Source organism: Poecilia latipinna, unplaced genomic scaffold (genome assembly GCF_001443285.1).
Source record: "Poecilia latipinna isolate Pla-1442-1.1 unplaced genomic scaffold, P_latipinna-1.0 Scaffold38, whole genome shotgun sequence".
NCBI classification, from domain to species: Eukaryota; Metazoa; Chordata; class Actinopteri; order Cyprinodontiformes; family Poeciliidae; genus Poecilia; species Poecilia latipinna.
The window spans coordinates 654348-671717 of record NW_015112654.1 but is presented as its reverse complement, the minus strand read 5'-3'; the positions used below and the strand labels follow the sequence as shown (position 1 = coordinate 671717).

The 17370-nt window shown below is 39.4% G+C and overlaps 1 protein-coding gene across 7 annotated transcripts in view; it reads left to right on the top strand.

Moving 5' to 3' along the window:
- Nucleotides 1-17370, top strand: part of ehbp1 (EH domain binding protein 1) — a 189335-nt gene that overhangs the window by 88024 nt on the left and 83941 nt on the right. For all 7 annotated transcript variants that reach the window (XM_015045733.1, XM_015045743.1, XM_015045785.1 and 4 more), the window contains 4 exons: nt 1548-1596; nt 8903-9685; nt 12889-12930; nt 13061-13207. In XM_015045733.1, coding sequence (XP_014901219.1) covers nt 1548-1596; nt 8903-9685; nt 12889-12930; nt 13061-13207 — 1021 coding nt within the window. The remainder of the gene's footprint in view (nt 1-1547; nt 1597-8902; nt 9686-12888; nt 12931-13060; nt 13208-17370) is intronic.

Genomic DNA, 17370 nt, shown 5'->3' with positions numbered 1-17370 from the left:
ATGCTTTTTTCTCCACAAGATCCTTTATTTGGAAGCAAAAACCGGCTGGTTTTTACAGGCATGATTTGTGTTTAAATCATGTTTTATCTTTGGTTTACTACGTCACACTTTCATAACATTTAACCTGTCTGCATTCTTTTTTATTTTGTTGATACTTGTTGTTTCGTCATTTTTGGAACCTACAGATCATAAGAACTTGTTACCATTTAAAAAGTTAAAGATTTATTATTTTTTTCTAAAATGTTAACAATGTTAGAAGAACTTAAGTAAAAAAAATTAGAAATTTGATTGTGGAAAAGTATGGAAATTTAAAAATTGTAGGAACCCTGAATGATTTAACAACATCTGCATCAAAACTGTCTGCCACAACATGAGCCGTTTAATGGTCTAAAGGCACACCAAGGTTTTAAAGATTTTCCGTCAGAACAATTCTGTGGTAGAAAGTCCTTCTAACGAGATGCCAGGAAAAGTGCTGGAGCAGAAGTGCACCGATTACAGTTTTCTGGCCGATCACCTGACCTGCTGGTTCCGATTTTGGCCGATACCTACTTTTTTTTTTTTATTATTTGAAAAATTGCCAAATATAGAGGATAAGTTTCCTAAAATTAAAGAAATCTGAGCTGATTTATCAGTGCATCCTTGTGCTGTAGTCACTATTTTATTAACTTCCAACATTTATAAATTCGCGATGCTGTCCCTTCCCCACCTGTTGCTGCACACTGCTGGTCAGCTGATTGATAGACAACTCCTGCACTTTTCCTCTCGCTTAAATTTACAAGAAATGTATCACCTTAGAAACGTTTCTGGTCACAAAATCTATGGAACGGTCATGATATGAAATGGCTGTGGAGAATCTGGACTTAAAATTAAAAGTTGGACAACATGTTGGTGACAATAAAAAAGGAACGCACTACAATTCTTGGCTTTTAAATCTGCCACTGCAAACAGACAGTTGAATAATAAATCCTCCTTAAAAAAATACAACTGAACTATAAACAGTAACTGTACTTAAAATAATTGTATTATAATTATAATTATATTGCATTGATAATTCTATAGTGGGCCATTTTCTTTTTATCAAGATAATTGTTTTTTTTAATATAACATAATAGACAATATTTTAAACTATTTTTAGTATGGAAGCTAAAAAAGTGACACCTATCAGTTTTATTAAAGTAGCACAGTTTAAAATAGAAAATGTGAAGGATCTGTAAAATGTCTATTTACTTGTTTTTTAATTGCACGTAAATCTGTTATTTGTTCTCCAACTTTCAGGCCACGCCTGGAGCACACATGAAGACAGTTTGTTAAAACTCGTCTCTGCGTACATACGTGTGCATGTCTTTATGCTCTCCAGCGAGTTACTTCCACACATTTTCCACTCCATTAGTTCTGTTGATTGCTCTGCTCTGAAATTGCACGTTACAGTTCTAATACCATTACATGCGACGCATATTTAAACTCATCTGTTCCTCCACTGAGCCGCTCTGTTTACCACTCTCTCTCCCCCCCCCCCACATCCTCATCTCTCCCCGCTGTACTTTCAGAGACTACAAGGCTCTCAATCCTCAGGATATTAAAGAAAACAACAAAAAGGTAAGAGGCAGCCCACCGCTGGGAACCTTCTCAGCGCACACCTCCCTCCCATCCTCATCTCCGTTTGGCCTTATTTAGAGACCTGCCATTAATCCCACAATGAAGTGTGTTTGTGTCTTTACACAGTTTGAACGGTGGGTGGGTGGGGGAGGATGGCGGCAATGCAACAAGATGACAATAAAATGTGTGTAATCGTACAGATACGCTTTGGTACCAGGACGTGAAAATGACAGATTTAAAAAAAAAAAAAGAAAGACGTTTACCCCCGCTGTGGTGTGTGTGCCTGAGTCCAAAGCAGGACTTAGACACCTGGTGGAAGTGGGAGAGAATCTGAGTTAAGTGTTCCTGCTTCAGGTGTGTCGGAAGAGAAAGCATCCCTTGTTTTGTGACAATCAGAAAGGAAAATGACTAGATACATTTATGATGTTTGCGAACTAATTTAGTGTTCTGTCAAGTTGCATTAAAATATACATATATATTTTTTTACATATATTTTGAAACTATTATGTTGTGACAGCCTGGAATGTGACAAATAATCTGTGAAAACGTGGAGCACCTCTGACTTCTCCCAGTGCTAACTGGAAACAACCAATCAGAGCCCGTAGGCGGGTCTGAACGCTGTTCATCCACCTTCTTCGTCCCCCTCTTTCTCTCTGCTACGCTGCAGCTCGCGTAGCCTGTTGTGAAACCTCAGGCTAGTTAGCATAACCACCGATGATGGCGGATAAAGGGCTTTCCTGTAACAGTAAGTTGTTTTCCACCATTAGCACAATTAGCAGCACATATATGAGGTTGATTGACAGCGCTAAGACCCTCCTACTGGTTCTGATTGGTTCTTTTTGGTTGGGAGCGGTGCATTTCTTCCTGAACAATAGCAGCTCCGGCAGGAGGTGGAAGAGATCAACCTTTTCACAGATCTGTCTGATAACATATTGTCGCGACATGGAGACAGTTTTAAAACATATTTAAAATAAAACTTCCAACTGTTATGCTTGATGTCTGTTTTGTCAGGTTACATGTACTTTTGTAGGAGAGTAATTAACCCCTTATTTCAAGGTATGTATTATTAGCTAAGAACTTTCCCTCTGGCAAAAAGAGACAGAAAAAGAAATGAACAGTCAGTAAAACAAATTTGCATCCCTCTTTATAAAGCTACTAGTCTGTTGAGGAGTGATCATCAGTCAAATGTCAGAACTTCAATATACCTGGAGTATGTTTGTCACTGCGACGATATGTCACAATAACATATCCTGTTGGGAAGCACTGCTAATCCACATCATTTGTTTCTGCCGCGCCCCTTAAAATCTGTCTGGCCGGATGACTAGAAAGGAAGTCAGGCAGAGAGACGTCGTCAGGGATTTTATAATTGAGATGGATGGAAGAGGTGCACTGCAAAAACAAAATCTTACCAGGTATTTCTGGTCTATTTTCTAGTGCAAATATCTTGCTACACTTGAAATAAGACAAAACTAACTTGCAACAAACTTTTTAGCAAGATACAGGAGCTTGTTTTAAGTCAATTATTTCACTTACAGCAAGATTTTTCTGCAATCTGTCAGCTTTTCAGATGCTCGTCATCTGCTACCGGTTGTAAAAATACATCGTTGCCATGGTTATGCATGGTAAGAAACGTAAAAAAAAAAAAAATAAGAGTAAAAGCTTTCCAGGTGCAGCTTCGTCATTACATCTGCACATTTACTCTGGAGCATCTTCAGACAGCTCACCGTTTTCTCCCTTAACTCTGTGTTTGCACATTTTATTCCTTACTGGACGGTTTTGGAACGCACAGATGCACATTCCAGTTTCGTCCCCCCTTGCCACATGCCTGTATAGGCGCAGTGCACAAACGTCCCCTCTTCAGCCCCTGAGGGCTACACAGAACGATATGCGTGGGGCTCCTGCAGCTTGATTTCCTCTTCTCATACACTCTCTGGCTAAGCGATAACCTCTGGTGGCCCTGTTAGGCATGAATGCTACCCTGTTGACAATAACCACAGTGGAGAGAGAAGCAGAGAGCCAGTCCCATATCTGCTAACTGTCCTCACCTCCCTCCAGGTGCTCGAGTAGCCCTGAAGAAATTGGTTATATAGAAGTAATATGGGGGAATATGGCGTACAAGGTGATAGTCTGAGAATGGTTGCTGTACTGCAGTCGGCCTCTCTTTAAAGCTCTACATCAACACACACCCTCCTCTGGAGCTATTGTTATTCATATCTATATATGGGCTACAACTAGTGATTACTTTAGTAATTGATTATTCTGCTGAGTCTATTCTGACTATTGATTGATTAATCAGAAAAAAACAAATCTGTGGCAAATACTCTAACAGCATTTCCTTAGGATTCGCTTGATCATTTGTAGAAAAAGATGCATCTACAGCTAAATAAATACTAAATAAATGCTAAAATAAAACCTTTCTGCTTCACTTGACATCAGTACAGTGTAGGTGTGATCTGGTGATTATGTTTATATTAGCCTATTAATAATTGAATTGCAAAAGATGCAGATTTTGAACTAAGTGAAATCTGAAAGAGAGTTGATTTTTTTCAAAGTTTTTTTTTTATCTTAAATGTAAAATGTATATATTGTTTGTACAGTTTTGGCTTAATTACTACTCTGAGAGTGATCATTTGCATAAAATGGCCTTTTTGTTGAGTCTCTATGCTCCAGGTAACAGTTAATCAATTCCTGAATTAGTTGATATTTACTTTAGTGCTCGATTAATTCAATTAATCTGATTAATCGTTTTAATCTGTATATAAAAAGGAGCTTGGACTTACTGGATGTGATCCTACACCTTGGGGCTATTTAACAGAAGACTGTGTACTGTTTACCTTCTGTAGAATAATAAGGATGTTCAGTTATCAAGTGTGAAAAAATTAAATTAAAGAAATTAGGGGACAACAAAATGTACAAAAAATATTCAAGAGAAAATCAAAATGTGTGAACAGTTGGATGAAGATGGAGTCTTTTCTAATATAAATGTTACAACATAATTGTTAATGTATGGAATTTACTATACGGAGAGCAAGAATGGAAATGTATAGATAAATCCACTATCTCTGCTTTTCATAGCTCGTTGTTGGAGCGGCCCCTCCTCCTCTCTGTCTGTCTGTGAAGAATGATTGCAGTCAGCTCAGTCTGTGCTGAATTATGACAGATAAGGACAATCAATATTTAGGATGATTAGAAAAAAAAAAAAGTAAAAGTGGATATTACATCATCTAGAGCCTTTAAAACTACCCATGATGCAAAGGTTCACATGCAAATATAATTCTAATCCCCAGGTGATTACATATATTGATAGATGTTTGGTTTTTTGGAAGCTCTGATCAGTTTGAACTACTGTCTGTTTCCCGTGTGTGTGTAGGTGTGTGTGTGTAATGAGGCCAAGGAGAAGTAATTTGTCATGCCATCTGATAGTGTTGCACCAAGCACCAGGCTGAATCGCCCTGAGCACAACCACGAGGGGTTGGGCTGAAGGGAGGAGGCGCTGATGATTGACAACGATAGATAGCTGTCAGTCACTGAGAGCGAATGGAGGGGGAGCGTCGGCCCGGGGCCTGAGCCGTTAACGTTGAGTCCAGACCCGAGGCTTCATCAGGCAGATAGGAAGGGAGAACAGTAGATAATTCCCAAAATACCAGCTGAAAGTGTTTCCTCTTGATTGTCATACGAAAGATCAAACTGCTTGTTTCCTGTCTTGGTAGTGATTTTTATAGCGCGTGATTTGTTGGTCAGAAATAACTTGGTATGAGAATCTCAATATATGATGACTTTGAGTAAGATCAAGCTGAAAAACGAATGGTTGATACAATATGTAAAGTTTGAATTGAGTTCAAAAATACTTTATTACAAGGGAAAAATTTAATGTTTTTGTTACTCGTATCATCCAGAGTCACGGTGGATGCTGATGCTCTGGGTAGGAAGGCTGTCCAGTTGTAGGCAGTGTTGAAACAAATCCCTCTGACTGAAGACTGTTGCTGTATGATAGTCTTGTGACTTTCATGACTTCTTACAGCTCAATATCCAGGCAGCAGTGAGAAAATTTCACAGAAACACGTCTCAGATGACATAGTTGCTGGCAAGCACTGCTAATCCACCTCATTTGTTTGGCTTCTCCTCTATGAATTTTCATTGGAGGTCGGGGATAAGATCCTTGCAGATGAGAATTATTGTAACACAGCTCCTCCAACAAGCTGCCACCATGAGCGCTGCTATTCTAGCGAAATATTTTTAGGATGACTTAAGTTGAAGTTGTGTGCTCGGTTTGTGCAAAATTGAATCAGACTTATTCTTAGGAATTACATGAATTTAACTGATCAGAGCAAACACTCGGTGTAATATGAGACATTGCTCGATACCCCGGGTCTCTGGACATTCAATTCAATTAAAAAAACTTCAGTTGGGGAAAAAATTTAGGACAAAACAAATATTACAATACTGGGGTTTATGCTATATGTTTGATTAGGTCAATGAGTAAAAACTAAACATGGGTGTCGTAACTCTCTAAGTGTATATTTTCAGTGCAATTATCATTTCTTTTCAGTAAAAAATGACTTTTACAATGTGATGCATTAAATATTGTAAATTTGTGGTAAGGTTGCCATATGTGAGAACCTCATACTGTCCTGTCTAAAGTGAATAGCAGGCCAAGAGCTCATTATTTCCTGAAACATTTCAAGCATGTTCCTGTAAAAGCTCTCACTCTGTCAATGCTTTTCTATATTCTTTCTATCTGTCTCTTTTTAAGCTTCAGTTGTTGCTCTCTTACACAGGCTACGTTTACCATTGTGCAAACAAAGAAAGCATGCTTTCTTTGCACACTTTGCTCGTCTGAATAAGTTTTAGAAACCTAATCGGCCCAGTTATTCCTTGTACTCTTTCACACACCGTTACTGGGAAAGAGAAAGGACTTTAAAATTGCCAGGTGTAAACGTAGAGGTCTTTGCGGTGTGTGTTTGGCTCTTTCCCCCCCATCAGTTTGTTACTCTCACCAAACTCATTTGTTCAGGAAAGTGTAGATGTTCCACAGCGGTGCCTTTTCCCCTACAAATTGAAAGACATTTTTAAAAAAAATGAGGAAGAATGCAATTAAATACATATTAAGAATTAGTTTTTAGTTTAATTTAGAATTTTTCTTTCTACGTTTTTGCCCCCAGTTTTTTTGATATAGAAAATCTGCATCCTACGTAAGTACAGAGTAGGATTAGGTATTCTGAATACAACCTGTTTTCATGCACATCATAACTAAAGTGTAGGTTCCCAGAGTACTCTGTCTCATAAGTTGCTCAGCTGCTTTCAGCCTCTGATTTGCTCTGGTGAAGCAAGTGTAAGCTGGAATTATGAGCTCTGGATCTGAGTGTACATGTTACACTCAGTAGCTTCCATGTTTATCAGACTCTTATTTTGAATTAGGAAGGGAAGCAGTTCCTGAGTTGCCCTCGCGTGTTGACTGACCTACAACATTTGGTATGAGAAGCAATGAAATCCCCACCACAGTTACCATCATTGGGGAAAGAGATGATGATGGAGAGACAGAAAAAATATTTTAAAAAATTGTAAGTACTGTATGTGCACAATGATCGGCTAACCATTAATGATGTAAAGGTCTGCTGCTGAGCTTCCCATTTGTCCTCAACTTAAAAGCTACCCTGTAGTTTTTCAATCTGGACCGCAGTTAAATTTTTTTATTTTTTTTCCAGTTGTGGCCACTGCTAACAAAAACGTTATAAGCGCTAACCCTAAAGCAATAATCATAAATAGTTCCTGTAATGCTAAAGCGCTACACCAACCTCATATGTAGTAGAAGCTAATGCAATTCAAATTATATCTGCCCTTAAGACTACAACTTTCGAGCAGCAATTTCATGTTGTCAGTAAAATATACATGTTCTGTAATGTCAGCTATTGTATTCATGTTTATTTCTTGTTTTCTTGTTCACTTATTTTGTTCTTGCAAGTTTCTTGTTTGAGTTATTTGGAGAAAAAGCGCGAGAACGTGAGAAGAGGAAGCAGAACTGCTGTGAAAGCACTCTTCACCCACTTCAAAATAAGGGCACGAAGATAAACTTGAAAATTCTAAACTGTCCACAATCAAAACTTTAACACAAATGTTGAATTTTATTCAACATTCAAGTAAATTAGAGCTTTAGAAATGCAACCAGGAAAGATTAATTTAGATAAAGCTATGTGTGGTAAACATTTTTTAAGCAAAAGCGCTAAACGGAAGAAATTAGCGGAAGTGTGCCCACCACTAATTTTTACTTCGAAATTCATAGACTGGTGAAAGCTAAACTGGATCATTTTAGATGGAACAAAGCTGTTTTGGTTTTTGTGCGTCAGCATTTGTCTCTAAACTGTGTTTTACTCTTTTTAGACAACCTGCAGGTGTAAGTAATGAATGCAAAGCAAAGGCTTAATAAAAAGTCATACATGCTTAATAATGCACTCTTCTGGATTAAGAAAGGTACAAAAAAAATGTGTTTGCAGGAAAAGAGGAGAATTTAAAGCAGAACAGGGCTGAGAAAGGTTAAGGAGGCTCCTCTAGATGCATCTCAGGAGGTCAAAAGAAGAGGAGTCTCCAGAGTGGGAGAGTCTGGGAGAAACGGAGCAATTGATGGAGTCGGGAGGTCCACAGAAGCAGTAAAACAAACGTGCCCCGCAACAGGTTGGAATTAGATCAACACTATCAAGCAGACCAGATACAAGCCGTGATACCTGGGAGAGATGGATGGGGAGGCCATGTGTGCGTGCAGGAACTGGGGGTGGCATGTGTGCGCGCTGCTGTTAATCTATTTATTTACCTGTCATTGGCAGCGATAATGGTTTTCATCCCCTCTCTCTGTGTCTCAGTCTATCTTGTGATGGGGGATTGGTTTTCGTCTGTCGCTTGATAATCACACCTGTATTTTCTCATCAGCGTCTAATCAGACCAATTACACGCGTGACGGAGAGCATGGGCACGTTGATGTAGGCGAGCGATAAAGACGCACTTCGGCACACGCGCGTGTGTGTGTACACACAAACACACACTTTAGGATTAGGCGCTCTGTCTTGGGATATCTGCGTCTCTTATCAGGGACAGCCAACCCTGACATGACCTGTCAGGACTCATGGCAGCGGTGTCTCTCACTCCCAAACACACATGAACATATAGAGTGCACACTTACATTCTGTGTACCAAGTATACAAAAAAAACCAGACTCCATCATAGTCCTTTCTGTGTCGCTTAATTGTTGCTGTGGAGAATAAATAGTTCTTTTTAATGCTGTTTTTTAATGTTGTTTTCTTGTTTTTTATTGTAGGCATACGATGGCTTTGCGAGTCTGGGGATTTCTCGTCTCCTGGAGCCATCCGACATGGTGCTCCTTGCGATTCCCGACAAGCTCACGGTGATGACCTACCTGTACCAGATAAGGGCCCATTTTTCTGGTGAGGAGCTCAACGTGGTGCAGATAGAAGCCAACAGCAGCCGCAGCACCTACAAAGTGGGCGACTTTGAGACAGACACCAATGCCTCCATAGACCAGGACAAGTTCTACGCTGAACTGAACGACGTGCAACACCACCAGGTCAACGTCGAGCCCCTTTCATCTACGGCTGGCGTTCCCACTGAATCCAACGGCGCCGAGGCCGCCGAAGAGGAGACACCAGAGCAACAGGTTGGAGTAGACTCAACCGGCTCCCCAGCAGCAGGGTCCTTACAATCGTCACCGCCGGTCCCGTTGCCGCGCACAGCGTTGGCTGCAACGGCTACAAACTCTGCCTGCGTGGCCCTGCCAGTGTCTGAGGATAGAGGCGGTCTTCTCAAAGCCAACACTTTAGATCTTTGCGAGTTACCGCAAAGAGCGGAGAGAGAGCTGGAGAAGGAAACACTACGTAAGAAGGAGGTGCTAGAGGATAGAGGAGAGAGAAGTACCGAACCATCGTCCCCTACAAGGAGAGGAAACTCTTTATCACACTTCTCCTATAACAGGGACGCGGACCTCATTAAAAAGAAAAGGGCCAGTCTGCGTCACTCAGATTCAGAGCCAGCTTCAAACATCAAATCCTCCCCAACCAACCACACAGATATCCCCATCAAACAGGTAAAGCCACCTAGTCACAGTATTTGACTTGGCGTTTTGCACTCTTGCATTGCAATGCTGCTTTCCACATGCCTTAAACTTGTTTCACCACAATTTGTCACATTACAGCGGCAAACTGCAATATATTTTATTGGTTTTATGTCTGATTTGCCGGCACAGAGTGGTGCAAAATTGTATTGTCGAAAGAAAATGAACTTATTTACAGCGAGGCATGCATTTACAGTCATCCTTCCTTCACTCCTGAAACCCCTAAATAACACAAAAAGAGTTCAGAGGTCTATGGTAACTGTAGACGCTGCAGAGACCAACACTGCAAAAACACAAAAATCTTAAAAAAACCAGACCAAGTATTTTTGGTCTGGTTTCTAGTTCAAATATCTCTGACACTTGAAATACAACAAAACTAACTTAAAAGTAACCTTTTAACAACATATAGGTATGGCTTGTTTTAAGTCTGTAATTCCTTAATATTGAGGAAAAAGTACTGGATCCAATCTTGTAACAAGACTTTTTTACCATGTTGTAAATGAAATAATCTGCCAGTATTTTGCATCAATATTAAGGAATTATTTGCTTCAAACAAGCTCCTGTATTGATGAAAAGTTACTTGATAGTAAGTTTTGTCTTATTTCAAGTACACAAAGGCATTTGCACAAGAGGCTAGACCAAAAAATACTTGGCAAGGTTTTGTGTTTTTGCAGTGAACAGCTCAGGTATCTATTATCTGGACAACCGTTACTCATGCACACCTCAAATCTGGCCTTGTCGGTGACAAGGAAGTTGTTGTTGGCCATAAGAAGTCCTCCGGCAGGAGAACAACCTTAAACATAAAGCCAGATGTACAGTGGTACGGGTTCATTGAAAACCTGCTTCTGCTGGGATGGTTTCAACCTAAAACTCCACTAAGAGTGGGTAAGAATGTTTGAGACATACCTCCCAAAGACTGGGTGGTGTAATCGCAGTAAAAGGTTGCTCTTTGAGATTGATGCAGTGGGGTTAAATACAAATAAATACCACAATAGATGTTTGAATTTTTGTCTCACTGCCCAGTCTTGCACTATTTTGTATTGATCTATCAGATAGAGTCCCAATGATTTCTCACATGATTTGCAGTTGTAGCTTTAAGGTATCTGATTCAGTCAACCTCAAAACGAATGCATAAATTCTGTACCTTAACCTCAGGACCAGTCTGTGTTTCATAAACTCATTCTTGCTACTTAAGTCAGGTATTAAGATTCCAACAGCGTTTACCTGCAGGTACCTGTCTGGGCCCTAAATGGATTGCTCATGTTTTTATCCTTGCACCCAGGCTTTGATTGAAACTTTCTCGGCGCCGTCAGTCATAAGACAGAGGATTCGTACAACATTCATTTCCTCCCGGCGCTCGCTAAGCTTCAAATCCGTCCAACATTGTTGATACAAACGCAGAGATGACCATGCCGAAAAATTCCCTTCCATTCTCCATTAAATGTTGTTGTCACTTGTCTTGCTGCCAAGAACCCTAACCAGACGCGTCGGGACCCTTAACATGTGGCGACTACCGAACGCGCCCAACAGAACCCCGCTCCCCCTCCTTTGCTTTGACATTTCATTATATTTTTCATTATATTTCCCATCCCTGCAGTTGATGACAGTTTGTGCCGTGACCGCTCAGGCGTGGCGATGCTTTGCACGGAGCAGACATCATCTCGTCTTACACTCTGACACACACCTGTACGCATGTGTGCACCCGCTTGCACAAACCAACTGCGCTCGGTGCAGGCCTGCATTGGTTAACTTCAGATTACTGCTGCTTGTTTACAACCTAAAAGGTCACAGGGGCAGGAAGAGGGGGCTGCGGGAGAGTTTTTTATTTATTTACTACTTTTTTTTTTTTGATGTGCTGTTATCAACTTAATGAGATGCCTCATCACCTGTATCCAAGTTTAATTGAAATTCTTAAACATTATCACTTTGCAGTGAAAAAAATCCCTGCTTGATGGCTGTTCTGTCAAAACCCTTTAAGATAATGTTTTTATTTTATTTTTTTATTTTTTGATCTTTTAAAACTTATTGTACTTTCTAGGTTTGCACCAATAAATCAGCACCAGTTTCTTTCATTCAGCCTCGAGCTGGTCAATAAATCAATAATATATATTACAATAGACACGTGATCGATATCAATAGGTAAAATGTCTGATAAAATAAACAATATATAGAATAGTCAGTGAACCGATCCAAGACCGTACAGGACTCTGGGGATGTAGGCAGAGAAAAGGCTTTAGCCTCTCCACCTCTCGCAGCCAGCTAAACAAGGTCGGTGGCATCTACTAACTTACTCACTCTTTGGTCACCTAGCAACAACTTGTCAAATAACTTAAGTAACTTTCACATCAGGAGAGTCAGGTTTCTCCTCTGTGCCTCATAGCTGCTTAAAAAAAATATTTCACTTGGAGTGAAAATTGAGAATAAAACAAGGAAAGGTTATGCCACCAGTGTGGAAAATACTTCAGATATTTCAAACAAAAAACTAATCAGTGATTATCAGCATCGACTGACTTGAAGTGTTTATATCATGTTTTGTTTTTCGGCTACATCGTCCAGCTCAATATCGGCCAACACTTGTTTGCGAAACCGACCTTACCCACCAACCTTATCTATCAGCCAAGGTCATTTAGTCATATTTAGCCAGTTTTCAGACCAAAACTTGGTATCAGCCAAAGTATCAGGTCAGACTTTTTAAAGTTTGCCGATTGGCCAAAAAAATTGCAATAGGTGAACCCCTATTTATTTCCACATGCCTCATGAAGTCTATATGAGGCATGTCTTGACAAAAGAGCCACAGTAGTTTATTCCAGCAGGGAAACTCATAGAAAACCTGAGAAGCGACTAATAATTGAAAACGCAGGATATTTTTTATACTTATGGTCATTAGAACATTAAGTGTTTTTCTTAAAGAAAATAAATCTTTAAACTCCGGGTGCACCAATAAATCCGTTGCCAAATTAGCAACTTTACTGATGCATTTAACAACTTTTCAAAAAAAAAAAAAAAAAAAAAAAAAAGTATCAGTCAGTCGGCTGATTGGGTTTTTTTACTTTCTGCTATAGACAAATAGAAGATAAGACTTTGTCTGTGCTGCTGGTTTGAAATTAGCGAGCATGAATCTTAAAAGCAGAACTTTATAGGCTCTTGCATTTATGTTGCATTTTTCTTTTTCAAAGGAGCCGTCACCTGCATCTGTATCAAGTCCTCCAGCAGAGAAGGTGGGTCAAATGTTTTTGATCAGACTGCAAAGCTAAATATAAAACGCTTGTTTAAAACGTTTGAAGCAAAGCAAAACACAACTAATTTCAGCATTTGAATTAGTTACTCATGGTTTGTACTTGCTTGTAGAAAGTACTTTCTCGTCAAGAGGAGTTGAAAGAGAGAGCCAGGCTCCTGCTGGAGCAGGCCCGCAGAGACGCCGCCTTGAAGGCTGGAAACAAGAACGTCCCCAACTCAGCTGTCGCAGCACCAAACAGGACTTCAGGCATCTCTGATGTAAGTTATTGCCGCAGTAAAGCAACGGTTCTCATGTTGGCTCTAAGTCAGACTAACTTGTCTTTGTGCTGTCCTCAAGTAAAGGAATCTTTAGGAATGTTGTGGTATCTGCGAGAAGTATGAGGGACCAAAAGTGCCACAATCTAACAAATAATTCTTTATGTTAATAATTAGACATTTGATTTGGGATGTGCAGTGATCATATCTTTTGTTGTTGTTGGTTTGGTGGGGGGAAATACTGTGACGAGAACTGTGATTTATTTCGATTTTAAACTATTAATGATGATGATGTTTGCAACCTCAAAGCTGACCAGAAACTGGCTAGTTTTGCAGTTGAAACAGTTTTTCCACTTCTGGCTCCATGAACACATCAGTTACTATAAGAAATATCAAAAATCTGATTGAATGTTGCTTTTATGTGCAGTTTAACTCTGTAGTTGTACAGCTTAAAACAACTGGTGTACTGAAAGTTACACATAACAGACAGGTTTTTGATTTTTGAGCCGTATTTGTGTTTGTGAGAGTCTGACTGTAAGACGCAATGCATTAATCACCAGAAACATTTGATAAATGCTTAAATACTTTTTTATCTTGAAGTTTATTGTAACACCAATAACTTTTTCATAAAAGTTGGGTGCATTTGATTTTGTTTTTCAAGAAACTAGAAGTCTATATCCAAATGTAGAAGCAAAATCAATCCTGCATTTGAAGCGATGCTTAAATACTTTCATATTTGTTTTTGTTAAAGTTTATGTTAACACACCTGAAAACAAGTGAGTGAACATGTGCAAAAGGGTTGTTTTGACCATGTTATTTCATTTTTTTAATGGGGTTTTTGTTCTAAACTTTTATATTTACATTTTTACTGGAATGTTTAATCCGATTCATCCATTATTTTTGGAAATAAGCGAATAAGTTTATAAAGACGCTTTTTTTTTAAATTTGTGATGCTCAACTAGTTTTGTCACACCAACCTTTGCTTTATTTTCTTTTGACTTTCTTTTACATCAGTGTTCAGGACAAGCGAACTGTACATCCACCAGTCTCTTGAACTCCACTATTCCCTATTTGCTGCTCGCTACGCTTCCAACATGTCGGAAAATCCAGTATAAACTGTCTTGTCCTCTGGCAGACCACTTTCTGAACAAGCTTTTAGAAAGGGGGACGACTTCTCCCTCATTACCTTCAGCTGAGATTTTCTCATGGGCGGCTGAGCGGCGCAACCTGAACGCGTCAGCAAGGAAGAAACTCCAATGTGGATGGACTTCTTCGTTGTCTCCTCTCTCTCTCTCTCTCTCTCTCTCTCTCTCTCTCTCTCTCTCTCTTTCTCTCTCTGGAAACACAACTCTGTCTCTACAGAGTCTGTCTTTGGTCATTTTTGACAATTTATATGACTAACTAAATTTTCTGCCCGCCTTCACTTTTTCCTTAGTGTGCCGAGCAAAAGCAGTCCGCAGACAGCTGTCAGCAGAAGTACATTCACGGTTAAAAAACGGGGGGCGCTGGGAGGAGTGAAGAATCGCTGTACTGAAGCTAACTAGACTAGAAACGCAGCGATTGAAATTGCCGACTCTGAACTGAGCACGCTTCACTGAACATAATATACTGAGAGGAAGGGGCATGCTGATGAACCAGGAGTTACCCTGGGAAAGCACCGTGGTCCAATCTTCTGTCACGTTTCCAAATATTTCAGTAAAAAAAAAAAAAAATGCAAAGGAGTTTAAAAAAAAATAAAGTGACAAGGGATTTGAGGGTAAAATGAAATAAATACCTTTTGGTAATGAAATATCTAAAAGGCAACAGCCGCTTGGCCTCCGCTTTTGCCGCTGGAATCCTTAAAGAGAAATATGCCCTTGAATTAGATGTTTTTCAGAAGTGCGCATGTAAGCGTGTGTGTGTGTGTATGCTCATAGATGTGTGTGTGTTTATGTGTGTGCTGGTGTTTGCTTGCTGGCCACAGGAATAACCATTCTGGAATAATCTGAGGAAATAAGTGAGGACCTTCTTAGGACTGGTGCTGGTTGAAAGTCTTTGGAGGAAAAAGAGCAAATTAAAAGAGGTCTTCAAAGCTTTTGCGGCACCAGTGTATTTCCTCGGTGACAAAAAAAAAAAGAAAAGGTCCTCTTCGGTCCCTTGTTTTGTGGCAAGATATTTGACTTTAGTCAGATTAGCTCCTTAAAGTGGCCAGGCTGATTTCCTGACTCATTTCCAAGGACAATTGGCTAATATCCCCCTCACTATGCATAAGGGAAGGAATCAAAAGAGGAGGGGGGAAGGGCGATATTGAATTGTTTACACTTTTTTTAATAGAAAACATTGATCAAAGGAATACGCCTGGCCTCGGGGCCAATGTGCTGATAATTGTTAGTGATTCAGATTAGATTACTTGATGTCTTGTTTTGATTAGCATGAGTGTGTGTGTGTGTGTGTGTGTGTGTGTGTGTGTGTGTGTGTGTGTGTGTCATCGTTATCAGCTGGAGAGGCAAAAGCCTTTCCCATTTACCTCTCCATCTGGCTAAGTAGGTGCTTTGTGGTTTAGCATGCATAAGGTATAATTTAATTCAATTAAAGCAGGACTCCTTCTTTGAGGGAAGTGACTAATGTGGGATAAAGGAAGGGGTCCTTGTGTTAGCTGTTTTATTGGTGCTGCTTTCAAAGTAAAATTTAGAAATTAGTCTGATTGCACGTTTATTAATATATTAGCAGTCTTCATCTCTTACTCAGAGCCTCACTTTTAAAGAGTTTTTAAGGTTTTGCTTAAAAAAAAGAAATCTACTATGAATGCTTCCTGTGTCCTTATGATTGCATTACATAAACCCGCAGAGACAGGCCTCACTTAATTGATCTGATCTCAAAGCTTCTTAACGTTTTAGAAAAGCCTTTTACGGCACTCATCAAACAGGTAAATATGGGATAATGTCTCAGATCTGCGTCAACCTCCAGTACAACAACCACAACCTTCAAGGTGTTTTATTAAACGTAAAGCAACGTGTAATTACAACCAAAGAACACAGCAGGCAAGTCAGGAATGGAGACCTGAATTTTAAAGAGAGGCTATTTTTAAAAATTATGTACCAAGCAGAATGCATCTTACTTTTCAATCCATTGTCCAATGGATGAATAATAATAATTTGGTCGTACTGCGTCGTACAAACCGATTTTACTCGTCAACATTAACATGCCGGAAGGGAAACATCTGCCCAGTGTCAGTCTGTAGATGAACAACACTAATACCATAAAATACTGCACATGTACTTGGGGTAAAAGGTTCTACAAAATATTGACCTACTTTTTCCCCACAAATATGTAAATCTTTTTGTTAATCTGTTGCATACAACCTCGATAAATACAATTAGCTTGAGGTTGTACTGCTTCACAGTGTGAGTGCTTTTACGAGACTCCTTGTTAAATCAAATTCATCTGTTTTTTTTATTTTTTTATTTTTTATCAGTGCCGTGTATCCACACATCCACGACCATTGTGACGGGATGTTTCATGCTTTTGCAGATGTGTGAGTCTGTGTAGTTCTCCTGACCTATGCTCTCCCTCCTGCCATCCTTAATTGTAGCCCACAGTGACTGCTTCTTTCATCTAAGGTCACAGGTTTGGGTTTCTCTCTCTCTCTCTGCCTGTCTGCTCGGTTACTTTCTCTCATTCTCTCCCTCTTTCATGTCTGTTTTTGATTTTTCATGCAGTGTCTTTTTGTTCTAATCACTTAAATTGTTCTCAATGTTTTTTTCCCCCCCAAATCAGCCTTTTTCTGTTAGTTGCTTTTTGCTACTTTGTTCTTCGCCTTGTTGACCTTTTAAGGACATGTACCTACCGTCTAACTTTTATTCAATCAGTGGCCCTTACAACACATCACTAGTGAATGATATGAATGTCTTCAAAGATTGTAACCGGAGTTGTACCAATCCGATATTAATATCTGTATCGGTCCCAATATTTAAAAAAGTTTAGATCAGGTATCTATGGCAAGGTGCCTGATTCATAAGGTCAATTCTATGCTTTGTGCGATATTGTGTTTTATTTATTTTACATTATATTTAGAATCTCTAATTGCATTTTCTAAACCATTTGAAAGAGAGCTTGTCACAGTTTATTTTTACATGCTTGACCAATGTAGCTGGTTTCAGTTTCTTTATTATTTATTTTACATTTGC